This window comes from Hevea brasiliensis, chromosome 15 (assembly GCF_030052815.1).
Source record: "Hevea brasiliensis isolate MT/VB/25A 57/8 chromosome 15, ASM3005281v1, whole genome shotgun sequence".
Lineage (NCBI taxonomy): Eukaryota > Viridiplantae > Streptophyta > Magnoliopsida > Malpighiales > Euphorbiaceae > Hevea > Hevea brasiliensis.
Window position 1 is genome coordinate 63,064,471 of NC_079507.1, and position 27,982 is coordinate 63,092,452.

Consider the following 27,982-nt stretch of genomic DNA (forward strand, 5'->3'; position numbering starts at 1 on the left):
TTAATTTTTAATTTTTGATTTTAGTTCGATTCTACCGTTTGTACACCCTAGCTAAAACCCATTAAGTATGTGCGTGGCATTAGTTGTCCTTAAATAAGAAAAGAAACCAAACAAAAAGGCCTACTGCAAGCAAAGCAAAGCAAAGAAAAAGAAAGTAAATGAAGTTAGTGGTCAAAACATCTTTGTGAAAAGAAAAAGTATAAACCCAATGCTTTTTTCCTTGCAAATTAAGAATTAAAAGACAACGCTCATGGTATTGCATTGCTTGCTCTGCCTTTTCACCTAACAATGTAAGGCTGTGTGAAGCCTACTTTTGTCCTTTTTCTCTATTTTATTAAATAAAACTTTATACAAATTAAGCAATTACTTTTCTTCCTAGCTAGGAATGCCACAAGTTGGTGATCATACTCTGTTTTGGCACCCTGTAAATAAATATGTTTTAAATAAATTTAGTATCTGAGGTCCCATATTTCCATTAAAAAGTCCATCCCAGAAAAAAGTGAAAACCTTAGTCTGTCTGTCAATTCATATTAAGCTTTGATTTTAAAGTTTTGGTTACAAACCTATTAGTTTCCTTCCAGCTGCAACACCCCAGCTCATCCAAGAGATCACTGTTGGCGATGGTATAGAGAATAAACATCCATGGGAATTCTGTACAGAAAGCCAATCCTACTGTAAAACACAGATTTGTAAAAGTATTGATATTTGTTATTACTAATATTTAAATGATACATTTTTGTTAATTACTGAGTAATCCAACCAAAATATGTACAACATCTCGGGCACATCATCATTTTTGTTAATAAAGCAAAGAACTTAAGCTGTCCACGGCTGTCTTGTAGAACATCTCTTGCACAACAGAAAATTACAAGGGACTCCTAGCATCTTCAAAATTTTTGTTAAAAGATCTCTATCAAGGAGAGAAAACTGCATTCCTCCATATTTACAAGCAAATTTCTCAATCACACTTATGGCTTATCATATTCACAGCTAATTTGAATTAGGAATACGCAAGCAAAAATCTACAGGGGCAGAGACCAAAACATAACCAAACAAACAAACTAAGTTTCTTCCAATCCATAATTCTTTTCTTCCTGTATAGAATTACTGCACCCAATATAGTTCCAGACTTTTTTGAAAGTGCACCAAGTACCATCTACATCTACACTCAATTTAACCAAGTCATTGTTGTGATTTAGATTTTATACTGTATATCAATCTTTTTTTTCAATCTCTCTCTCCCAATTTTATTTCTAAGAAGGGTTGTTGTGGGTTGTACACTTAATATTAGGAGAGATGAAGATATTGAATATTTGTATAGGAATGCATCATAAAGATTTTATTGAAAGATATAAGCAACATCCTAAAAGAGAGAGAAGAAAAAATGTATGCAACAATAAAATTTTGATATTAGATTGTAACTTGAAAACATATACATTCACGCTCCCCCAGGCATAAATCTTGAGTCCGCCGCTGCTAACAGCCTTGACGAAACTCATTAGCCTAGAGTTCATTCAGAATTAAAGCTTTTGATCATTCACTATCAATCAAATCCTTCTTGGAATTCATTAGCCAAAACATGTATTGAAGTGCAGTTTAAAATCTAAATACGTGCAGCCATGGTATAAGATTTCCTTCTTTTTGTTGAGTGCACTTCTTTAGCAGCTGTGTTCTGCATGTTTATGGTCTGACTTAGGCTTCAGCCTTCTCTTCTCAGCTTACAAGTCTTGCTGCATGGCCAACCTTTCATTGTCTAATTGCTATAGGAAAGAAAGCACAATAGAATATAAGAAACATAAATCAATTTTTATGTCACTTTTCACGGATATCTAAGCTACTCATTTCCCTTCCAATTCTACAAAGTGTAAGTTTAATCTCTTCAAAATCTGTGTGGGATTGATCTCCAGCAAGAAATAAATGAACATTATCCTTCATTATAATCCAGCTACAACCTGGACTCTTCTTTATTCCCTTGGATTTTTTTGCCATTCTCACCCGGTCTCCATCCTTCTTTTTTCCAGCAATATTATACAATTCAGACAATACAACATATGGGATTGCACTATTAGGTTCCAATTCCCTAAGGTGTTGAGCAGCGAGCTTTGCCAGGTCAAGACGAAAGTGCACCCTGCTAGCACCTAGAAGAGCTCCCCAAACCCCAGCATGGGGCTCAAAAGGCATTGAGTGGATTAAATTAATTGCTTCATCCAGCAATCCTGCTCGGCCCAGGAGATCAACCATGCATGCATAGTGATCTAGCGATGGTTCCATATTGTAGACGTATTTCATCAAATTAAAATATTTCCATCCTTCTTCTACTAATCCTACATGAGTACAGGCTGAAAGAATACCAAGAAACGTGATTTCATTAGGTTCCCAACTTTCTTTCTCCATTTTGCTAAATAACTGCAGAGCTTGTTCACCGCGCCCATTTTGGCTAAACCCAGTAATCATCGAGTTGAAAGAAATGAGATTGGGTGCATTAATACTTGTAAAGACCTGGTACGCTTCAGCGACATTTCCACACTTTGAGTACATTGAAACTAGTGAATTCTGAACAAACAAGTCAAATTGCATATCCATCTTCAATGCATGGGCATGGATCTGCAAGCCTTGGTTAAGTGTTGCCAAACCAGCTGAAGCGCTAAGCAGACTACTTAAAGTCAGTGAATTTGGCTTGACAGCTTCTTTGAGCATCTCAATAAACCAATGAAAAGCCTCCTCATAGTCCCTATTATTCACAAAACCTGAAATCACTGCAGTCCAAGCAACATCATCTTTCTCAGGCATCATTTTAAACAACTGGATGGCTTTCTGAACCTTCCCTATGGCAGAAAATCCCGAAATCACAGTCGTCCATGAAACCACATCTTTTCCTGGCATCTCCTCGAATAGTCTATAAGCTTCTTCAATTTCATCATGTTGAATATAACCAGCAATTAATGAATTCCAAGAAACCACATCTTTCTTGTTAATCATCTGAAATATTCTATTTGCTTCAAACATGTAGCCAAACCTACAATACATTGTGATGATGGAATTTGCCAAAAAGATGTCAAACCCAAATCCCATGTGCAAAACCAAACCATGCACCTGCGTTCCCTCTCTGTATCTTCCAAAACGACCACAAGCTTCAAACACTATAGTCAAGGTCGTAGGATTAACTGCAACAGCTCCTTCTCTTCTCAGACTCAAAAACAAACTCCACCCTTCTTCAAAACACCCCACGTTCATATACCCATCAATCATAGCTGTCCAAGCAACCACATTTCTCAACGGCATACTATCAAGCAATCCTCTAGCCTCAACAATCCTTCCCTTCTTGCAATATCCATCAACCATAGAGCTCCAAGAAACAACGTCTCTTTCAACCATACCCTCAAAAACTCGAGTTGCCTCTTCCAATCTCCCGGCTTTCAAGAACCCATTTATCATTGCATTGGAACAAACCGGATCCCGCCACTTAAATGGCATCTCGCAATACAACTTATCTGCCTCATCAAAAATCCCCGCCAGGAGAAATCCAGTGATCATGGCCCCATATGATACCGCATTCCTCTCATTCATCCGAGAAAACAAACTGAAGGCCTCGTCTACCATACAATTGTTCTTTATGTACGCGGTAATCATAGCATTATATGAAGCTGCGCTTCGCTCGGGCATTTCGTCAAACAATTGCCGTGCTTTTGCAATTTGGCCATTCTTGGCATATACAGTTAGCATGGAAGTATGAGATATTATGTTCTTGTGCGGCATGCGGTTGAATATTGACTCGGATTCTTCAATATTGCCGTTCATACCATATTTCATGATGAGGGAATTGCAATAAACAACAAATTTGTCACCTTTTCTACTTTTCTGAATGCGTTTCAAGGGAGCTTGAAGTGAGAAATTGGAATAATGACGAGCTAAGAACGACGACTTATGGTGAGAAAGATGTTGGCAGAAACGAGAGTTGCTTCTTGTTACTAGCATTGTTGATGCGTAGGACAGCAAGACCTTGCTTCTCTATTTGGTCTCCCACTGGTCATTCTGTCCCGTTGGAATCTATGACCAGACCACATTCACGCCGCTAGGCGATGGCGCCACCACCACCACCCTCCTACACCAGTTCCATAAGCTCTATAACCTATGTTCGAATATGAAGAGGAGAAATTTATTCTTCCTACTTCCTGGTATCGTGTTTGGTAGCAGCCAGCCAGCAGGTCAACAATTGAAACGAGGGAGTGAAAGGTTAGAGAAAGTTTATAAAATTACCATTATGTCCCGCATCATTCATTTTGAGTGAAGGAAGAACAAAGTAAGGGTAAAAAGGTCAATTCACCTACACAGAGAAAGTTCTAAGCGAAGGTAGACTCCTTGTATTGAGAGAATTTCCGAGTACAATTTTAACTTAACACAACCTAGGAAAAACTCCGGGAAATTTACAAAATGAAATTGCTTCTATAAAGTACAAACTACTTCACATTCATGAAAATTATTACACAAGTAATTAAAAAAATATAAAATCATAAGTACTCATACCATACCCTGTTTTGCTGTACTAAGACTATCCCAAACTTGTATTATGAATATTTTCAGCATCTGACCCCATCTCTCCTTCCAATTTCTCTTCAGACAACCGAGAGTTTGTGAACCCCTCTGGTCCATTACCATCCAATTTCTTTTCAGTTTGCTGAGGTTTTGACAACTCCTCCAGTCCATTACCATTACCACCATTAGAGTTGGCCACCTCGTTCTCGTCTATTCTCCCCAGGCCTTCCACATTTACCTTCATTTGGTCCTCAGCATCCACTGCGAACTCACTTGAACCAGCCTCGACAACATTCTCCTTGATTTTATCATAATGGTCACTGCCATAACTGGAGGATGTGGAACTGGAAACGACTGGGATTCTTTGAACTTCAGGGGATGTATGAGATTCATCATCAGAAGAATCAGACTCAAGAGATATTTCTAGTTCTGTTACATCAGATACACCACTTCGAGGTTTTCTTGACCTTTTTCGGGAAAGCACATGCTTTATGTTGCGAGCAGACTTCTCAGCACGTTTTAAAAAACTCTTCGCCTTGTCTTTGACATTTCCCTTCCCTGGACTTTCTGACCCACTTCCCTCAGGACTCAAGATAACTTCTTTTGCATTCTTAACCACTGTGGGCTTAGGAAGGCTGTCTTCCACTATGAAATTCACACCAATCTCCTTCTGATTAACTGCTTTAATGTTAGCATAAGGAGATGGAACAGTCTCCTCATTGCTGCCCAAACTTTCCTCATTTTTAGTACCTCTATGAAATACTGAACTAATCTTATGTAAACCCTGCCGGACTTTGTTCATTGGACTTTTACCCTCTGTGTTTTCATCAGCACTGCTACTCTCATTGTTAAGGGGTCCGGAAGTTGTTGAATGAGTTCTACCAAATGAATCACCAGGAACTCCATCCACTTGATTATCAAGGCGCTTACTCTTCCCTTTTCTAGGCTCCCAAGTTTGTGACACTTCACTTCCAGGTTGATGGACCCATATCCCAGTTTCTTGTTGCCCTTCAATGTTGATAGGCTCAAAATTATCTAGCACTCTTGAAGACTTATCTGATGTTGCGGATGATGAGAAGGAAGCTTTGTTTGCAGTCTCACTTACAAAGGAATCTCTCATTTCTCCCTTGCTCAGTGTTTCTCCATGAAAAAAATTAGCACCCCCCTGAACAAATTATATTCCAGATTCTCATTGGATAATCCGTGAGAGAAGTGCACAGTGTTTTTTTGTTAAAAATTTGAAACCCAAATTTTACTTTTGCCACCACGTGGAATTTAATTGAAATTACCTTTATATTTTCTTCAATAACAGTTATTGCGAGATGCAGTCTCCCCATTTTAATTTTCTGGAGTGGCAACCACATGTCATGTCTCTCACTATCTCTAAGATCATTGATGCTAACGGTACAATCCCTGTAAAAAATAGCAGATAAGATACATGGAAATTATATCATGGAAGATAGAATAATCAGAAACTTGAACCACCATAGGGACAAAAAAAAAAAAAAAAAAAAAAGAAGAAGCTATATTGCCTTTGATCTTAACAATGAAAATATAACCATTTAACCATAGTCTTATCATGTGGAGAATAGACAAACCCAAGAGAATCATCAACAAAATGGTCCTTATCACGAACTTCAATAGCTAGCACATTAGGCAAATCCCATGTGCAAATGGGGATATTGAATTCCTCATGCCATTTTGGAGCCAGAGTTTTCCTTTGTATCTTCGTCCTGAATTTGTAAGGGCCAAGTTGTCCTTTAACGTATGGATCAGCCAAACCTGAAAAATAAACAAATAATTTATTTCATATATGCAGAACATCACATGGTAAAAGTTGAAAAATTAGTAGCTAAAATTAACCATTTAAGTCAGATGGTTTCATGTCAGATGCTTCCACAACTTCAACTTTGGCATAAGCAATGGGTTGTTTCTCATCCACAGAGAACCAACTTTCTGACAAGCAAAAAATTATAAACAAGGTTAAACATTTTGCTTGTAAAAATAGCTTATAGAAGGTATTAAAGTGCTAACATCAAAACCATCACTTGTCTTTCTAAAACAGAGATAATTCATATTAAAGTTCTAAAACAAAAGGTTGCTAGAATCCTTGTAATTATTAGGTGTATCAGTAATTATAGGAAACTTATGTAATTAGAATCCCTGTAATTAGCTAGGTATCCCTGAAATTAGCTAAGTCTTTATTTAGTTTCCTTTTGTGTCTGTAACTCACCCTATATAAATAGGGAATCATGTATATGGTCAAAATATAAGAAGAAAAATTATTTTTCCTCTAAACTTACTGTTCTCAACATGGTATCAGAGCAAGAGCCAATTTTTTGGCATAAATTTCTCTGAACAGTGCCGAGTCTAGGGTTTTATAAAGGCCAGTACTTGAAGCACTGCCTACGACGGGAGTTGGATGTCACCACCCACCTCAAACGGCAGCCCACTTGCCGATCGGCACCTTCCCGGAGGAATCGCCGCTGTCCGACAACGTGCGTGAATACACGCACCTTATTTGTCTCCAGCGTCTCCCACACGCGTTAGCACGTGGACCCCTTTCCGGCAACTTTTTCCGACCGAACCTCCTTCCAGCAACCTCGCCCCTGTACTGCGACTCTGTTCAACCCATCACTCCTTGCTGGTTTGTGTTTGATCATTAAGTTAATTTTGTATTTGGTACTATTTCTGTGAGAATTCTACTTTTTTATCACTGCCAGTGTATTTTCCCTTGTTCATTGTTAAATATGGCTGATGGAAAGACAGTAGATTCAAAAATTAATTTTGCAAGTGACAATCCCTAACTGCAAATTCGTCCTGTGAAGCTGGATGGAACCAACTATCTTGCTTGGTCAAGGTCTTGTCTTTTGTTCATTCAGGTTAGAGGACTACAAGGGTATCTTACCGGAGATAACAAAAAAAACCTAATACTTCGACTTCTACCTACAATCAGTGGGAGTCAGAAAATTTTCTTATCATGTTATGGCTCATCAATTCTATGCAACCACATATAGCTCGTGGGTATCTACTGTTTGATAGTGCAGCTACCATTTGGAATGTTGTTTCCCAGACCTATTCTCAAGTTGGGAATGGTGTACAGGTTTATGAGCTAAGAAACAAGGTACATGGTATGAAACAAGGTGAGATGTCTATTGCTCAGTATTATGCTGAATTGACTGGTTTGTGGCAAGAATTAGATTACTATCAAGATTTTCAAGCTACATGTCCTGCAGATGCTGTTAAATTTCAAAAATTGATTGAGAAAGAACGGATTTATGATTTTCTTGCTAGACTAAATATGGAGTATGATCAAATATGGATTCAGGTTCTTGGTAAGGAGCCCATGCATTCCTTAAGGCAAACTTACTCCTATGTACAGCAAGAGGAAAGTTGCAGAAATGCTATGGTTTACTCTTTAACAGTTGACAAAGCCAGACTAATAGCTGCTTCCTCAAAAGAATAATCACAAGCATCCGATAAGGATCATTTATACTGTGATTATTGTGGCAAGTCGAGACATACGAAGGAACATTGCTGGAAATTACATGGTTGTCCAACTAAAGGGCGTGGAGGAAAAAGGATGGGTTCTTCCAAACCTCAAGCACATGTTTCTGAGATAGTGGAATCATCTGAAGACGTTTCTGATAATAGGAGTGTCTCAAGTTCAGAAATTCAGACCCTGAAATGTTTGTTGTCACAACTAGAGTCTAAATCAAACACTGCTGCTTCCTCTAACTTTGTCAAGTCAGGTATATCCCTTCTTGCCAATCTTGATAAATCTTTTTGGGTCATAGATTCAGGAGCAAACAAACATATGACAAGCTCTTCAAACAAATTTTTTACTTACTTTCCATGCTCAGGAAAAGAAAAAGTCCGTATTGCAGACGGATCTTTAACCACTATGCACTCCTACACTTAACCTTACTTCAATTCTTCATGTTCCTACTTTTCCTATAAATTTGTTGTCTGTCAGTGCTCTTACTCAAGCCCTTAATTACAAAATTGAATTTTTTCCTACACACTGTGTTTTTTCCGGAATTGAAAACGGGACGGACGATTGGCAGTAGTAGAATGCAAGATGGCCTGTATTTTTTAGATGACAAATGTGGGTTTCCAGACAAAGCTTTGCTAGGACACTCTATGACTACTAATAACGAGATTATTCAATGGCATAGACGTTTAGGACATCCTTCTTTTTAGGTTTTAGAACAGTTATATCCTATTTTGTCTAAAAGGTACAAATCTGAATTACTTTTTTGTGATGCTTGTGAACTTGCTAAACACAAGACATTCTTATCCTTCAATTAATAATAAAAGCTTGGTTCCTTTTGAGACTATTCATTCTGATGTGTGGGGGCCTACCGAAACTCTTTCCTTATCTAGTTGTCAATGGTTTGTTATATTTATTGATTGTTGCACCAGATTAACTTGGGTATATTTGATGAAAGCAAAAAGTGAGGTGTTTACTTGTTTTCAACAGTTTCATAAAATGATTTGTACTCAATTTGATGCAAAGGTTAAAATTTTCAGAATAGATAATGGGACAGAATATGTTAATAGTACTTTTAGTGCCTATATGGAGTCTTTTGGTATATTGCATCAAACTAGTTGTGTTAACACTAGTGAACAGAATGGGGTATCTGAAAGAAAGAATAGACATTTGCTTGAGGTGGCTAGGTCTCTTATGTTCACTATGAATGTTCCTAAACCTTATTGGGGTGATGCTGTCTTGTCAGCAACATATCTAATCAGTAGAATGCCCCTGAAGACATTAAACTTTAAGAGTCCTTTAGAGGTTCTACAGGGTACCAATTCCTATACTGTCCCTCCAAAAATCTTTGGGTGTCTTTGTTTTGTTCATAAGAATAATGTGGGCAATTTAGAGCCTAAAGCTCTCAGATGCGTGTTTGTTGGTTATTCTGGAACCAAAAAGAGATATAAGTGTTATCATCCACCATTAAGAAAATATTTTGTAAGTATGGATGTTACTTTTAGGAAGTCTGAATCTTATTTTTCCACACAGTTACCTCTTCAGGGGGAGCATAGGAAGGAAGAGGTATCTTATGATATTACCCTACCTTTTTCTTTACCTACTAGTGATGTTCCTAACCAAGACCAACCACAGGCACCCAAACCAAAAAACCTCAGGGAGATTGGATAAAGAGGATTTGCTAAGGCATACTCGACGGAACAAGATAGATATGAGTGTTGATGATGATACAGGGGTTGAGCATGATACCACTGATCAACCTGATGTCCTAGATTCAATTCCTGAACATTCAGAAGAAGGTGAGTTTCCTTTGATTCTTAATAATTTAGACTCTGGCTCTAATTCTTCTATTAATGATCTTGATATTCTCATTGCTATCAGAAAATGAGTTAGATCTTGTACTAAATATCCTATTTCCAAATTTGTGTCCTACGACTCTTTGTCTCCCTCCAATAGAGCCTTTGTATTGTCTGTTTCTTCTATATCTGTACCACAGGATTGGAAGGAAGCATACCTTAATCCAAAGTAGAAGGCAACTATGGTTGAAGAGATGAAAGCTTTGGCAAAAAACGGAACATGGGATCTTGTTGATTCTTCATTAGAAAAGAAACCAGTGGGATGTAAATGGGTGTTCACAATAAAACACAAGGCAGATGGATCAATTGAAAGATACAAGGCCAGACTAGTAGCAAAGGGCTATACACAGACCTATGGAGTTGATTATGAAGAGACATTTGCACCTGTTGCAAAGATGAATACCATTAGAGTGTTGTTATCCTGTGCAGCCAATCTTGAGTGGGATCTTCAACATTTGATGTCAAAAATACCTTTTTACATGGAGATCTGGAAGAAGAAGTGTATATGAAAATTCCTCCAGGTTCTGATGATGTTAAGAGTAAAGGGAAGGTTTGCAGGTTGAAGAAAGCCTTGTATGGTTTGAAACAGTCACCAAGAGCGTGGTTTGATAGATTCAGTAAAGCAATTATTTCCTTTGGCTATCATCAAAGCAAAGCTGATCATACCTTATTTATAAGACATTCTAGAGGTAAGATCACTTTGTTTATTGTCTATGTGGATGATATAGTTGTGACAGGATATAATAGGGAGGAATTTGCTCGATTGAAAACTCTCTTAGCCCAAGAGTTTGAAATTAAGGATTTGGAAAGCTGCGATATTTTCTTGGAATTGAAGTTGCTAGATCTGATAAAGGGATTTTTATCTCCCAAAGAAAATACATCCTGGATTTATTAAAAGAAACTGGTATGTTAGGGTGTAAACCAATAGATACTCCTATTGAAACCAACCATAAGTTACAAGCTGGTGTTGGTGAGTTAGTTGACATAGGGAGATATCAAAGGATGGCTGGGAGGTTAATTTATCTTTCACATACTAGGCCATATATAGCCTATACAGTAAGTCTAGTAAGCTAGTATATGCATGACCCTCGAATATCTCATTGGAAAGCTGTGTTGCGTATTATCAGACATCTGAAGTCTACGCCTGGGAAAGGTCTGCTTTTCTCTAAGCATGGTCATTTACAAATGCAGATTGGGCTAGTTCTCTTGATGACAGAAGGTCAACCACTGGATATTGTACATTTGTTGGAGGAAATCTTGTTACTTGGAGAAGCAAGAAACAGAGTGTAACTGCTAGATCAAGTGCAGAAGCTGAGTATAGAGCCATGGCACAGGAAGTTTGTGAACTACTATGGTTGCAAAAGTTGATGAAAGAATTAAAATTGTCAGAAACAAATAACTCATTGTTTTGTGATAATAAGGCTGCTATTAATATCGTCCACAATCCTGTTCAGCATGATAGAACCAAACACATAGAAATTGATCGACACTTCATAAAAGAAAAGGTAGTAGATGGCTTATTAACTATTAAGTATATAGCTTCAAAAGAGCAACTAGCTGATGTGTTCACCAAGGGTCTCAGCAGCAAAGTTTTTCACACTTTAGTTTATCCATGGACCAACTTGAGGGGGAGTGTTAGAATCCTTGTAATTATTATGTGTAACAATAATTATAGGAAACTTATGTAATTAGAATCCCTGTAATTAGCTAGGTATCCCTGAAATTAGCTAAGTCTTTATTTAGTTTCCTTTTGTGTCTGTAACTAACCCTATATAAATAGGGAACCATGAATATGGTCAAGATATAAGAAGAAAAATTATTTTTCCTCTAAATTTACTGTTCTCAACAAAGGTCATATCCAATCTTTATAATAAATGAAAATGTTCCCTTAAAGCTAGAGCTAGAACAGAAAAGCAACCTCTTTTAACAATGCTAAAGTTCCTCATTGTTAGTTTCTAGAGAAATGTAAATCCCAAATTCCCAGTTCACTTATTGCCATCTAAGAAACACAATAATTTTACTTCCACAAAATTTGTAGTGCTCTAACATGCCAACCTAAAGTCACTGAGCCCATCAAACCATGTCATGACAAATTAATGCAGCAAAAATTTCATTGCAATGTGACCATGCTTCTGCTGAAAAGAGAAGGTGAAAATAGTTCCAAAGCATCATTTTTGGCTGAAAATTGACTTCTGAAAATAAGTTCACCAGAAAATGGATATCGATAACCATCATTGTGAAGCAAAAATGCACATCCCAATTAAAATGCTAATGACAGTGGATGTGAAAATAATTTCAGGGCATGTCAACGGCTGAAACCCAAGTTCTGCAAATAATTAACAGAAAAAAGAAAATAGATGAACACTCCACTTAAAAGAACATTATGTTCAAAATACACCATGAATCTCCTTGGCCACATTGATAAACAAGGAATCAACTTCTCTATTCAAGAGTAGAGACTTTCACTGAGAAAAAAGAACCCACAAAGACTTGAAAGTCCTATAAAACATTGCCTATTGGTAAATCACCTGGCTCTGCTGAAGCAAATTTCTCCACATCCACAACTAGCATGTTGGGCTGCAAGCAGGCAAAACATTACATATTTGAAACACTATTGTTAGTTTTCCTAAATAAGAGGGAAGCTGTCACTCACAGGCTGAAGAATTCCCAAGAGGCCAAAAAGAAAAACCCTTGAGATTTGGCTTAATGCACACTTTGGTCCTTGCTTTTTTAAAATCAAACATTTTGGTCCTTTAATATTATATAAATCAACAATTCCCAACAATTTGAATTTCAAAAAGGTAGGGGTAAACTGTGCATTGGCCAAACTTCAAAGTTTTTTTTTTATAGTCCAAATTTTAAAGGAGGGAAGAAAGATGACAAGTCAATTTGACTAGTTCACAGAAGGGGAAAAAATTACCTGAACGAGTGTCTGCTCAAAAGCAACTGACAGAAGCTTGTCCTAGTCAAGAAAAAGATTGCATGTGAGATTTGGCATAGAAATAATGAGTTGGTGAGAAGGCGTGTGTGCAGGTCGATTTGCATGTGAGGGCCAGGGAGACAGGGAAAGAGATGGGGAAAAATTTAGAACAAATGCTTGAATATGACTTACTAGCCATCCAGCAATTCCTGGAAGTTCAGTAACATCAAGCCCATGAGTGAAGATGGGTTTGACAGTCATTTGGAAATAAGGTGGCTCAGCAAAGCATACCCTCAAACGGCCAAGGAAAGGCCAGTGGCGAAGGAACTTCACTCCAATCAAGACCTAAATCGGATGGGAATCAATTGAAGTGAAAATAACACTAGTCAGGTTGCAGTAACTTGCTTGAAATGGCAATTGAAGTGGTGCTTTCGAAGGAGACGGGGAGGGGGGATCTAAATAATGTCACATCTTGGAATGGAAAGTTCATCATCCATTGCAAGAATTTAATATTCCAAATAAGAAAGGAATGCAGAACATTTCAGGTTTCATGCGAGACACAGAAGATCCAGAATTCCACGATCTCTAATATCCTCAAGTAAATGAATTAATGCCATCCAATTCTCTATTTGCAATATGCAATTTGCCAAAGAAAGAGGCATGTTACCATGGAACAGCTTAGTCAGTAATACCCTCAATATAAGTTAAAAAATTAAAAAAATGGAACAAAAAGCAAGAAAGTTTCTTCTAAAGCATGTTCATGTATTCAGATACAAAACTAACGATATTAAAGATTATGTTCAGGCGTCCTAAAATTAGCAAATAATAAAATAATGCAAAAAATGGAGATACCTCATGTGAGGTAAAGCTATATATAACCAAAGAATGCTCTAAAGTTCCAGCAGAAGTACAATAACTGATAACAAAAGCATGTAAGTTATGCCATGGCTTACAAGGAACTCTTTCCCTTTTGATATATATGCTTATGAAACAGAAGTTATCACCATTTGTCAAAGACTAAAAAGTCATACAGATACAACATATAAAATATATAATACACTTCAGTCCTCAAAAATTAAAAACGAGACTCAAGAAAAAGATAACTCTGCAGACATTAGATATGAAAATGAAATGTTCCAAACTTTCCAAATTGAAAACCTTGTAAAAATAAAAGGCACAAGTAGAGCACAAAAAGAAAAGAAAATTTCTTCATGATATACATATACTTTAAGATGCTTTTTGTATGATAAGGTAAAATTTCATTCACAAGAGAGAATTTTGCAATTGCTTGATTTTGAATGCAAGCATCGTCACTCACCTTACCCACCATCCTCCTCCTTTTGGGATCAGAACTACACACACATATAGATATCTGATTACTGTGAATTAATCCATGCTGTATTTTACTAACATATATCAGTCATGGAATTCAATGAGTTGAAGCTTCATACCTTCCCTTCAACATGCATGGCTGTCATATGCAACTTTGCCCACATTCCAAATCCCAGCCTTTTCCTTAACTTGACAGCAAGTATTGCACTCATATCATCTGCCGTGCAAAAGTTCATTCCCAATTCCAATGCCTGCATTTATCACATTTAAACTCTACTTTGAACAAATAAGAAAACAAATGTTTACAATAGGAGACAGATCAGCATGCTTGATGATTTATACCAAGTGGTCATCACTGGAACATTGGCGAAGAACCCTCATTTCTGTGAACATTGGCGGGTTTCTTCCCAAATACATGTGTTGAACCACAGCCTTTTTCTGCACATTTAGCATATGCAATCAGAAACAACCCACAAATTGAATCAGGAAATTTTTTAGAGAAAACTCAAAATTTTGAAGGCAAACACAGAGGGTGCAAATGACCAACACCACCAAAAGATTTGTTATATGACTATTTAAAATAATTTGGAAATCTCAGAACAATATTTCAAAAAGGAAAAATTGAATGGCCTCAAAGTTATGGATTGGATTTACATAAACATATTATGGAGGTGAGTATTGAGTGAGAGTGCATATATCTGGACATGATATTTCTTTTGCTTGCTAGTTTTGCAAATTTTATTCAATTTCTTTACGTTCCTCATTCTTGTAATAGTGCTGCTCATGCTATAGCCTACAAAATGCTTCATGATTCATCTTTCAGGTGTAGTCCCCCAGAGTTTGTAATTTTTTCTCTATCTAGGTTGAGTGTTCAATGCATTTGCTATTTGATCAAAAGAAAAAATCCACGTCCTTGCCGTAAACTAAAACGAGAAAATTTTTTTAGGCTTAAAGTAGCGAGTCAACCATGCCCTATCATCACACTTAGGCCCAAAAAAAAAAAAAAAAAAAAAAAAAAAGAGGAGAAAGGCACCTATGCCCTAAGGGCTTAGAGCAACCAAAATAGACAGCACAACATAAAAATGTAAATAAAGTATGAGAAAGGAGAATTCATACAGCGGTCCATGGCTTATACTTGTCCAAGAACCAAGGTATAATTGGGAGTAGAATCTTCTGCGATGCAATATGCTCCATACAAATGGGCCATATCTTTTCCACAGCATGGTTCAACCAACGAACAGTTTCAGAATCAGAGAGCACCTGAAGAAAACCAAAAAGAAGTCTTAGCTGAGCCTCTTTTGCACTAAGAAAAAGAAGAATAAGCATAATAGCATATTACATCCCTTTTTGAAATCTTGAGACAAAGTTGGAAAAGATTCAAGAATATGATGAACCGAACCCAAATTAATAAAAGAGAAGGGAAAAAAAACTACTCTTTTCTGATTGGCTTGCTTTCTTTCATGGAACTGCAATTTCCTCCTCAATCTCATAACATACCTCTCGTGAACCTTTCAGAGAGAGAAAGAAATCCATCAGCAGAAAGAGGAAGAAGTTGACAAGAAAATGCAAGAGAAAGAAGAATCAATTGATACCGCAAAAAGATATATCAAAGAAATGAAGTAGGCAACTGGGTGGCATCGATTGAAGAAAGAAAGCAACCAAAGCAAAAACAGTACAATGCCCACATGATGGATTATCGATATCTCCGTTATATCCATCTGTCTCTTCGTATTTCACTTCACCTCTTTCTATTACTACACTCAGATAGCGTCTCTCCAAACAAAAATCCCAAAAAATCGCATCATCGAATCAATCAAAGGAATTAGATTGATTTCCCAATTAACTCGAGAAATGGATTATGTAACGATTTTTCCGGAGAAGAAACAGTGCCTTATGTAGAAAGCAAATAGGCAATGGAGTAATGCAAAAAGAATCCGCCATCGGAGATGCTTGTATTATTATATATATTAATATTAATTAATTAAAGAAAGAGAAAGTGAGAAACCATGAAACCAAGCATAGCAAGGGTATAATATGAACTGTTTAGATCTGTTTGACATGACTGACAGTTCGAGTGCCACGCGGCTATTACACGTAATTATATATTTAATTTATTATTAAAAACAATCACTTTGAAGCTTAAGGCTTATTATGTACTTTTTTTTCATGAAATATCACATTTTTCATTAATTAATTTTATATTTTGTGTAATGTTATTTTTTAAATAAAACATTATGATATTTTTTTTAATATTTAAATTAAAAAATGAAAGTATAGATATTAAATATATTTTTCTTAAATAATTTAAATAAATGGAGAAATACAGTGATGGATTTATATAATTGATAATAATTATATTATAATAAGCGCTAACTAGCCACAAATAAATAATGGATAAGTTGCTTACCTCAAACTACTACTACTATTATTATTATTATTATTATTATTATTATTATTATAGAATGCATTATCATGATGCTGTTTTAATATTATTTTAATTAAAACAAAGAGCAATAATTCTCACGCAAGGTGATGACTTGCTTGCTTATAATTCTCAAATGTCCTTGCCGACTTGCCGCTTTCACACGGTGATGTTAAAACACACATTCACGTGCCTCCACGTGTCCAGCCTAATTCTCTCTATTTATTTATTTATTTATATTAAAAAAATTATTCTCTCTCAAAATTAAAATTTTAAAAATTATCTTAATCAGCTTAAATTTAGGTGCAAGCGTACTAATCAAATCAGACTAAAATACGTTAAGAAATCGAATACATTCAAATCAATTTATTCCATCATTTATTTCTTTGTAATTAAAATAAGAAAATGTGTTTATAATATAATGAATATTTTATTTATAAAAATAAGAAAAAGTGTATATAATAATAATAATAATAATAATAATAATAATAATAATATATTACGACAATAATTATGTATATATAAATTATGTACTATTTAATAATTATCTTTGATAGTTATTATTATTAAATAAGTTATAATATATTAATATATTTATAATATCATATTTAAATATTTAACTCTTAAAATTTAATAATCAACTTTAAATATGAAAATAAAAAATAAAAAAATTTATTAATGGATAGTATTATATTTAAAATAAAATGATTTTAATTTTTAAATAAAAGTATATTTTTATGTTTTATTTTACTTTTCATTTATATATTCATTATAATTATTTGAAACAATAGTGTAAATTTATGTTAATAATTATTTTATTAATATTTTATATATGCTTTTTAATAATTTATATAATATTAAATTTATAATTTTCTACTATAATTGTTTAAAATTAATTTTAAATGCAAATATATTAAAGTTTTAAATATTAAAAATTAATAAATTTAATTAAAAAGCACGCACATATATATATACATATACATATACATATATATATATATATATATATATATATATATATATATATATATATATTGTCAAATAGTGATAATGCTATCCTATGTCATTTCTATATGAAGTATATGAAGAGTGAATGGTTTAAACATTTTTCCTTTTTTTATAAAAAATTTAATTATTATAATTTATTTCATATTGAGTAAATAATAAATATATAGTAATTCTTACCATTTATAAGTGCCTTGACTTTCACAAAGAATTTTACATAAATAATATAACATTATCTCATTAAATATTTTCTATATTAAACCTATGCATATCATATTATCTAAATAATGTTATATTATTGCACTTAAAAAATATTATTTTATTGCTTATTCAACTCTCAAAAAATTTATAATTAACATTAAATGTTGCAAATAAAAAATAATAAAATATATTAATTAAAAATACCATATTTGAAATGTACTGATTTCAATTTTAAAATGAAAACATATTAATTTCTTTTTATTTATAATATTTTTATTATAATTATTTGAGATATATATATATATATATATATATTTTTTAATAGTATTATCGCGTGTCATTTATTATAAATAGTGATATTTTGTGCTTTCACATATCATACTCTATGAGTAGTGAGTAGTTTAAATATCTTTTTTTATATATAAAAAATTTAATTATTATAATTTATTTTATGTTAAGTAAATATTAAATACATTCAATATTAAATATATTTAATAATATATAAAACTTTTTGAAGTTTATGATTAATAATCTAATAAAAATAGTGACACATTTAAAATAAATTTAATAATAATTAAATTAAATATTTATATTAAAATTTATGTAAAGTTAATTAAGGTGTAAGAGATGTTAAATTTTTTGTTATATGAAGTTCACCTTATAATAGCAAAATAATAATAATAATAATAATAATAATAATAATAATAATGTAACTTATCAGTGTTACTAAATTCGCCGTTAAGGTTGGTACATAGAGTCGATAAATTAATGATTTAATTAGTGAATTAATAATTTATTAATTAAATTAATATAAAATTAATTTAATATAATATCTATTACTATAAATAAATAAATTTAACTTTCAATATTTAGCAGAGTATATATATATATTGTTAAAAATTTTATTAATATATAATTTTTTTCTAACTGTAAAAATATTTTATATTTATAAATTTTTAATTATATATTAAAATAAAAATATATATCTATTGATAATTTTAATTTATTTAATAAAATTTTCGGTTCATTACATTTTTTTCAATTAAATAAAAAATTTAATGACAATGCAACTGACAATTTGGGAGGAAAGTCTCGAGACTTTGCCACTCTGTAATCCTCGACGCATTCCCGTGTGCTAAAACTTGTATTCCCTCTCTCTCTTCTAAAATATCCTATTCTCTGCTAATCATGAGCGAAGAAGACAAAGCAGACAACAGAGCCTTCGTCGTCGATCACCAGCACCATCAGTACGGTACCTTTCAAGGCGTTGCTAATTATCCTCCTCCCCACCACCAGCCTGTAATCGGCTTCCCTCAGCCTGTCCCTCCTCCTGGAGCTACTGAGCCTTCCTACCCTCCGCCTCCCTATTATGCTTACGCTTACCAAACCGTTCCAGGTGTGAATTTGATCGTTGTTCTTTTTGGTTTTTCATTAGCTCAGATTTTAATTAGCTATGGATTTTTCTTCATTTAACTAATAAATCAAGGATGTCCTTTATTTGATTGATTTTTGGTTTGTATTGTTTCAGGTTATGCTGTTGCTGAAGGAAGACCTGTAAGAGAGCGTCGCCTTCCTTGCTGTGGTATTGGTGTTGGCTGGTTCTTGTAAGTTATTATCATAAGTTTCAAACAGGCAGCAAATACGTCGATGCAGCGTTGGTCTATAATTTTTTCATTTGGGCTTTACAGTGTCTGTAAAAATTTTGATATCCATGGAGCTTACAATATATGAATATGTAAAATTTTCATTTGAGCAAAATAGTGTACGTTTTTAATCTTTAGACCTAAATGAGCCAATTGATGCTAAAACTTGCCATTGTCTTATGCCTATATGTTATCATAACGATTGAGCTTTCATTGTTTGTTTGAATATGCACATATTATGGTACTTTTAATAACTAGACTTATTTTTGGGCTTTATTTTTTATTATGAAATGCTTCTAGTATGAAGGGAGCTATTTAAGGGTTATGGTACTTTCAATAACTAGACTTATTTTTGGGCTTTATTGTTGATTATGAAATGCTTCTAGTATGAAGGGAGCTATTTAAGGGTATTATCTTTCTTAGTTATCTTTTTTTTTTTAATATATATTTAGACCTTTCATTTATGATTATTATTTCTTCTTGAAGGTTTATAATCGGTTTCTTTCTTGGTGCTATCCCCTGGTATGTTGGACTATTTGTTCTGCTATGCGCAAGGATAGATCCCCGAGAAAAACCAGGATACATTGCTTGCACAATTGCTGTGAGTGACACTTCCATTTTCTGAGAATTTGCAAGCTGTTGTGCGATCCTATTTTGCACTTTGTTTGGAATTACATCTAAATTTTGACTATTTCACAAAAAAAAATATTGTTGTTTTTTAAATTTCTGAAAGCTTGTTCTTAAGAATTGAATTACGTAAGAATTATCTTGATGTGCATGAGTGCCACATTGGAGAAAGCCGTCAATTGCACACTTTTTAGAACAATTATTTACAGTGTACATTAGTCAATTGTTAATGGATTATGCAGTTGAGGGAATGTTTTGAAGTCTAAACTCTTCATTAGATTATACATGAGGCAATGAACTCTTAGCCTAGAGGAGAAATTACAAACATACAAAATGCCTCCGTATTCTATATAATATCATAGTTTTTAAACTTGGATGTGATATTGAATAGGTAAAGGGACTTGGTTAGCAGGCTATTAGGTTGATTGGTAGTTCACTTGTTGCATTGGAAAGTTGGTTAAAAAAATAAATATTTTCAAACAATAAAACCGTGTAATAAACATCCTTATATCCTACTGTCATTTTTCATTTTCAACTAATAAAGTTTGGAAGTCTACGTGCTGCTCCGTAAGGGCTTTAGTTTGGTCTTCAGTCTTCATGGGGTGAATACTATTGACTTATTGCAAAAAAAGGTGGACCAATAAGTACTTATATCCTAATTGCTTTTTACATTGTGAAGTGGCATAAGTCATCTGTAATTGCCTTTTTAGGCTGCTTGAGGAGAGTGGAATATGTTTGGATACTTAGGAGGGTATGATGGTATAAAGGATGATAAAATTCTTCAAAGTAGTACTTTTTTTTTTTAATTTATTTTATTGATTATTGAAGAATTTGAGAGAAACTTTATGAAATTGAGTGATTGTATTGAAATTGATCTGAAGCTAAGATACGAAGGCTTTTATACTGCTCAATACATGTGCTAAGCTAATAACAGGCTTGCTTACTCAGCTACAAGACAAATAACAAATTTCCCAACTAATAAATTACAGAAGAACCTTCAAGAATCTGCAGCATCAACTCTGCTACTGCTGCTGAACACATCATAATCTCTGCAATTATTTGGATGGAAAGGAGTGCCCACATTTTAAAATTAGGTTTTCCTTAAGTTTGCTATGGGATTGGGTGGTTTTCTTGGCTTTTTCTTGGATGGATTTCTTAAAAGTATTTTTGAATGCAATTCAACCTGATTGGAGGGTGTTACATTTTAGTAGCTTTGCCCTTTTCATTTTTGTGCTGATTAGGCTAGGAGGATGCTCTATCCTTCACATTGTTTGTTCATTTCTTGTAGTTATTCAAAACAAGTTGCTAATTATATTATTATACACAAAACATGCATATAAAATTCATGAGTTTGAAGCAGTGGAGTGCTATCTGTAGTGGTTCTGGTGGATGGGACATTGAGGAGGCAGATGCATATGTCACACTCATGACCACTGATATGTTTGTCATGGATGATTTAGTAACAAACTGTCAAAGAGGGTGTGGTTATTTCCATTCCAAATATATTTGATACACTCATTTTCACTTTTTATTGATGAAATTGCAATATTATACCCATACTTCAATGTGATTGACTAAGAAAGAAAGTATGAGTGATTTAATCATTTAATCAAACAAAAAGGCAGAATGGAGTGCATTTAAGAAATATGAAGTGGGAATACCACAAGGTCCACAACCTTGTCAAGATTCCACTACTATTTGGGAATCTAAGCTTATGTGTTGTAAATTTGAGGAATTCGATCTCTTTGTAAGAGGGATTTTCGTGCCTCATATCCTTCAAATATTAATATAGAGGTAGAAAATTCAAATTCTCTTTTTGGTTGCTTTTGAAAAACTTGAGCATGCTTTAGTATGTTTTTCTTCGTAATATATGTAAGATATATTTCCAAGTTTGTCATGAAGTGCATTATGGATTGCTACGATTTCTAGTCACTTTTCACACCCTCATTCAAGTATCACTACTCAAATTAAAACTGCATTCTGTTGTATTGTCAACTGTAGTTGTGAATTTATTTTGTCAGTTGGGGTATGAAAAATGGAGGATTTTGTCTGTTCCAACCTAAAAATGCAAGAATAATGCTCTTTGTGCAGGCTGTTCTTGCCACCGTTGCAATTATTCTTGGTGTAACTAAGGGATCAGAAGATTAGCAATCGTTTGGCCAAGAGTAGCAAAATGGATGTGAACACACATGCATCAGTTCCAAAGTCATTTAGCACTCTGAGTATGCAATGTTGTGATTGATTCTTAGTTGTGTTATTGGAGTGTTCTGAACAATTCGTTGGGAGATGATTTCCATAAATGTTTAATGCAGTTATTGTTGTACTTATCTGAATGTGTGCTTTGATTATTTATTTGTGGAAATCAGCAGACATGTTGTATATTTATAATTATAATATTATTATATAATATTAATTTTTAGATATTAGAAGAGAAATAGAAGTTGGTGGATTCAGGTTGAGTCAATTGTACTTGTTTAAGCTTTTCAGATTTCAGTACATTGCTCCAGTGGCGAGTGAAGAACTGAAGATATTTATTTGATCTAATATACAAAATATTATAATTGTAATTTAATTTTTACTAATTTGATTAATTGGGTAGAATTTATTTTAATTTTGTAATTTGTAATAAATTAGCCAAAATTTGAAAATTGGAGTAAAATTGGAAAGCATATAAATGTTGAGATTTTTCTTTATTAACAGAAAAATGTAAAACATGATTATAACATCTCTTAATTCTAAATTGGTGTCTTGCAACATGTTTGTATTGGAGTTTTTGATGGTACAATAAAATATTTTTAAGGTTTTTAAATTATGACAATTAGTTTAAGTGAACTAATTTTTTAGAATCTAAGGCTATGAAGGGTCTTGTTTTAATCCTTAAATTTCTCATTTCTATATATTTTTCAATCCACTAAATTAAAAAAATAAATTTTTTTTTTAATCTTTAAATTGTATTGACTATTTATCCATCACTTATTTTTAGAATAACTAAATTATGCTAAACTTATTAAATCTTTTTTTTTTTTTTATCTCTGCCGTCACTTTATTATTTTTTATTAATTAATTTATATATTTTTATTTATATATTATATTAAATTAAAATCTGTGTATAAAAATAATATTTTTTTTAAATGTGACTCTTCTTAATATAAAGAGTAAACCTATATAGTTATAAGAAATAGTACACATACATCAAAACACTTAATATTCTCTCTTTTTTATTTTTTTTATTATATATAATACCACTTTTTAGAGTATAAAATTAAGAAGAAATCAGAAAATATTTCTAAATAATTGAGAGATTATTAAATATACTCAACATATATGCAATATATAATATCTCTTATAATTATATGAAATCCACTTTTCATATCATTATAAGAAAGGTTCAATTTGTTGTGAGAGAATAACACTGCTCTTGCGTCTATCGCATTCCCACATCGATATATAACTTACCACTGATTTTCAACCAACTTTACGCATGAGATTCTTGGTTTTCTATTCTTAATTTATAGATTATAATTAGTAATTGGATTTGCAGCTATGATTCTTAAGCCCTTAATCTAGTTGGTCAGAATCATATTTTAAGAAGGTAATCACATTTAGTGATACTGTATGATTAGTAATATAATAATTTTTTACTAGTGAATCTTAATTTAATGATTTTAAAATTACAAGATTTTAAATTTCAATTTCAATTAAAATTAATTATATTAAAAAAATAATTTTCAGAGCAAAAGAAATATAATATATTAATTAATTTTTTAAATGCACTTAAGTAATATTTAATAGTTCACATGTTTTACTTGTTTTTTAAATGCACTTAAGTAATATTTTCATGTTTTACGTAATATTTTCATTTAAATGCACTTAATTAATTTTTTACATGTTCACATGAAAATATTTAATATGAGTATGTTAGCAAAAATGTGAAAATATACAAAATTAGAAAGACAAGAAAGATTTAATTATTTTTTAAATTAAACTATAACGTAATTTATTTATTTATTTATTAGATTTTCTAAAATTGATAGCTCTTGGCTAGGAGGGTCACGCCATAAACATGCATGGGTGAGACGTCATCACAAAAACAATGCAGCTTCTTCTCAGTACTTGATCAAAATCCAAGTCGTCTTTATCTAGCTATTACTCAAAGCTTTTTGGCTCTAACTCTTCCTTCTCTCTCTTTCTGCTTCGCTTCTCGAGGAGCTGCAATAAGAAAGACTAGCAGCTATGCAATTCTTGCGGGGTTTATCACCGATTTCGAGAAGCGGCCTCCGCTTGTTTCTTTCTCGTCAACTATACCCGTTCCCTGTCGCCAATAGTTCCCAGCTTCTTGGAGACTCTACTCAGAAGGTGATGATGCATTGCAGTTTACTTTTTCGCCCATTTATGTTTTAGACTGTTTGATTGTTGAGACAGAAAAGAAATCAGACGGAGGAATTTCACTGGGTTTTAGGTTGTTAAATACTAAACGGTTCTATTTGTTTCTATGCAATCGAATGCAGCTGTCCTTTTTTTTTTTTTATCCCTTCGAGGCGGAGTATATGTTAAGTTTTTTTTTTTTTTTTCCCCTAAAGAAGACTAGAGGAGAACGAGTAGCTGTTAAAGAAGCAACGGTCTGACCTGGCGACTGTGAAAATAAAAGCTTTAAAATTAGGGAGTGAAGTGATGGGTTGAACTTAAAATGATTGCCTGAAGCTGTGAATTATTAAGGAGGTGCTATGGGCGTCGTTATTTGGGGGTCATTAAGCAAGTGTTTAATGGGTTGTTCTGGGCTGGATTTAGATGCAAATTTAAATGGGAACTGTTCTAGCTGCTTGAATTGGTGCTCAATTAGTTATATCACATGTGCAAGTAAGATATGATGTGATCCAACTAGATACGTAGGAAATGGTGTGGTAATGACAATTGATTTTCTCATCGTTATTTACTTGACTTTGTGCATGTGTAATATAAGAATTATAGTTGTTGGATGCTACTTGGTGCAATAATGATTCTTGTCAGATTTCTTTATTGGGATTAAGTTAACATGATGAATTTTAGGGATATCTGGACATGATGAATATTAGTGATATCTGGAGTATGAAATTGGAGCCTCTTATAGTGGGGGATTTGGGATTTATAGGAAGTGCAATGGCATTTATCTGGTTAATCTTGGTTAGAATCGGAGCACGTTTAAAGTTCGTCTATAAAAAAATTGTCTTAATTTGTATGCTCGTTCTTACACTGTTTGGATCCCATTCTTCTTATCTTTATGGTTGTCCTACTTATGCATTAACAATTTGTATTTCCTTTTTGAATGTTTCTGTTGATTAGTAGGTCTTTAATCGCAGAGAAACTTATTCCTGGAGTTTAGTTGACTCGCATGGCTTCAAACAGCAAATTCATCATCAAAGCAGTTTCTTGAGTGAGGTGAAGTGCATTCCTATTCATATGCTATTCTTCTTCTTTTTTTTACCCCCCTTGTGTTTGCAAAATTTTCTTTCATTTATGACATTCACATGCAGCTTGAGAGCATGACAGTCGATGGCTGTAAGATTCATAATCCATTTAAATTTGTTTATGCTTGTTCTATTCTGTTATCTGATACTATTCAAAACATCTCTATCATATATTTATTTTTCTGCCCATGATTTGTTTGCCCACTCAATTGGGATAAGAAATTCTGCTTTCCAGGAGCCACGACCTGTTCTCTCTTGTTGCTGATGAGCTATCACTTGTTGCTAATAGGTTGCGGGCTATGCTAGTTTCCGAGGTATCTGATTGCTCTCTCTCTTGTCATTTCTATGATTTATTTTTGCTTGGTGGGAAAGTTGTACACCTCTCTCGTTGTTGATGAAGTGAAGATTTTATATGTACTTTCAAAATTGGATTTCAATGTCATTTAGGTTCCTAAGCTTGCCTCAGCTGCTGAATACTTCTTCAAAATGGGAGTAGAAGGAAAGAGGCTTCGTCCCACAGTACGTACAATAAAAATGATTGCCTATTATTATGGTTCCTTTTCAATTGTGCTTGTTACTCTCTCTGGAGAATTCATCCACAGTTTTATATTGCCAATATTCGCCTAAGCACACAATTTATGTTCACTTGGTAGTCTTTAAATAATTTTACTGCAGAACTTAAAAAAGCTTTTTTAGGGTTATTCTTTGAGAAGAAGTTCCAGAAAACTTCTATGGTTCCCTCCTCATGGCTTAGCCACCTAAAGCTTACTCCATATTGATTCTGTCAATAACCATGTCACTTGAAAACTTGCCTCATGTTTTCAATGCCTGCCTATTATCAAATATTTGATGATGTTTCTTATCCTGATTTCTAGTCTCAAAACTTAGCAATTCCAAAGTACCACTGGCTGAAGATTTTAATAATAATTGTTTTGGAAGAAAGTTTTAAAAATTTGGTTGTTTGGAATTTTATTTATTTTCTTATTATGTTATGATTTGTTCAAATAATTGTTTCTCTTATTCCAATATTGTGCCACTAAGTTTTCTGGGAAGTGTTCAGGAAGGAAAATAACTTAGCCTGAGTAATTATTAATGTTTTTGAAAGCAAACATACCTAGCTCAGCTCTGATGCTTAAACATCGGTTGGTAGTACAGGCACTTGTTTCTGCACTTTGTTATTATTATTGTTATTATCTTTATTTTGCTCCCACTTTTTAATAAGTTCACATCTTTGGAGAATTATGGAGTGCTTTGACTTAGCCTTAATTTCAAAAATTGTTATGCTGTCTAATGTTTATCTATTTATTTGTTTATCATGATTCATTCTTTTCTGATATGGAGTAAGAGGCATTTTTTTTTCCAGGTTTTGTTGCTGATGGCTACAGCTTTAAATGTGCACATACCTGAACAAATTGTTGGAGACACTTTGGCTGCAGAACTGCGTACGAGACAGCAATGCATAGCTGAAATTACAGAAATGATACATGTTTGTTTCTCATTTTCTTGTATTTTTCTTTGATCTTTTTTATTTTTTTGCAGTGAATTCACTGTTCACAGCCTTGCTTTTATTTCAAGCAATTCACACTGAGAATGATGCAATCATTTTCATGTCTTAGGTGGCGAGTCTCCTCCACGATGATGTGCTAGATGATGCAGAAACTAGACGCAGTATCAGTTCATTAAATTTTGTCATGGGCAATAAGGTACAGGTGTATGGCTCTTTTTCTTTTCCCATTCTTTAAGTAATTTGTTTTTCTTATTTTATATTTTTACAATGTCTTCTGGTAGATTTCTAGGTATTTCCGATCATAAATTTCTTATCCATCCTAATTATCTGTGAAATTAGGGCTGCAAAATATTCCTTTCTGTTGTCATCAAAGAAAATGCCTGATGAATGAAGGATGAGTATTTTAGTACCTATTTTTAAAAATAAGGGAGACATATAGAGTTGCTCAAACTATAGGAAAATTAAATTCATGAGCCATATTATGAAGTTGTGGGAGAGAATTATGGAACATCGACTACGTTATGACACTTCTATCTCTCCCAATCAATTTGGCTTCATGTCTAGTCGTTCAACTATGGAAGCGATCTTTCTCATTAGAAGCTTGATGGAGAAATATAGAAATGTGAAGAAAGATCTACACATGGTTTTTATCGATTTGGAGAAGGCTTATGATAGTATTCCAAAAGATGTTTTATGGAGAGTGTTAGAACAAAAGAGGGTATCTATTAGGTATATACAAGTGTTAAAAGATATGTATGAAGAAGCAACTACTATTGTGCGCACTGTGAGAGGAGACACAAGAGATTTTCCTATCTCAGTTGGATTACACCAAGGTTCAGCTATAAGCCCTTATCTTTTTACATTAGTTCTAGTGAATTGACAAAACATATACAAGAGAGTATCCCTTGGTGTATGATGATTGCGGATGATATAGTTCTGATAGATGAGACGCGAGAAAGAATTAATAGAAAGTTAGAGTTTTGAAGAAGCACTCTAAAG

At 33.5% G+C, this 27,982-nt stretch overlaps 4 protein-coding genes across 6 annotated transcripts in view; 2 read left to right on the forward strand and 2 right to left on the reverse strand.

Annotated features, from left to right (window-relative positions):
- Positions 1-1,385: 1,385 nt before the first annotated feature.
- LOC110656772 (pentatricopeptide repeat-containing protein At1g53600, mitochondrial) lies at positions 1,386-4,223 on the reverse strand. The gene has a single exon (XM_058136656.1). The coding sequence runs from the start codon at positions 3,973-3,975 to the stop codon at positions 1,813-1,815; it is 2,163 nt and encodes a 720-aa protein (XP_057992639.1). The 5' UTR covers positions 3,976-4,223; the 3' UTR covers positions 1,386-1,812.
- A 115-nt stretch (positions 4,224-4,338) lies between these two features.
- LOC110656762 (C2 domain-containing protein At1g53590) lies at positions 4,339-16,173 on the reverse strand. Of its 2 annotated transcripts, XM_021813701.2 has the most exons (12): positions 15,727-16,173; positions 15,568-15,642; positions 15,251-15,394; positions 14,477-14,572; positions 14,254-14,385; positions 12,995-13,147; positions 12,803-12,844; positions 12,411-12,459; positions 6,397-6,489; positions 6,132-6,315; positions 5,823-5,946; positions 4,339-5,698 (listed from the first exon to the last, which is right to left on the reverse strand). In XM_021813701.2, the coding sequence occupies exons 1-12, from the start codon at positions 15,850-15,852 to the stop codon at positions 4,550-4,552; spliced, it is 2,367 nt and encodes a 788-aa protein (XP_021669393.2). In that variant the 5' UTR covers positions 15,853-16,173; the 3' UTR covers positions 4,339-4,549. The 2 variants fall into 2 exon arrangements, with proteins under 2 accessions (XP_021669393.2, XP_021669401.2); XM_021813709.2 differs by lacking the exon at positions 6,397-6,489 and having other exon boundaries at positions 15,727-16,137.
- A 2,664-nt stretch (positions 16,174-18,837) lies between these two features.
- LOC110656780 (60S ribosomal protein L18a-like protein) lies at positions 18,838-22,453 on the forward strand. The gene is made up of 4 exons (XM_021813742.2): positions 18,838-19,158; positions 19,291-19,366; positions 19,892-20,006; positions 22,124-22,453. Exons 1-4 carry the CDS (start codon positions 18,951-18,953, stop codon positions 22,178-22,180), a joined length of 456 nt encoding a protein of 151 aa, XP_021669434.2. The 5' UTR covers positions 18,838-18,950; the 3' UTR covers positions 22,181-22,453.
- A 1,718-nt stretch (positions 22,454-24,171) lies between these two features.
- Positions 24,172-27,982, forward strand: part of LOC110661947 (solanesyl diphosphate synthase 3, chloroplastic/mitochondrial) — a 64,549-nt gene continuing 60,738 nt past the window's right edge. The window contains exons 1-2 of one of the 2 annotated variants that reach the window (XM_058136148.1): positions 24,172-24,388; positions 25,355-25,447. In XM_058136148.1, the coding sequence (XP_057992131.1) occupies positions 24,266-24,388; positions 25,355-25,447 (216 nt within the window). In that variant the 5' untranslated portion in view covers positions 24,172-24,265. Of the gene's footprint in view, positions 24,389-24,613; positions 24,890-25,354; positions 25,448-27,982 lie in introns of those variants that run through there. The other variant, XM_058136149.1, reaches the window with a different exon arrangement.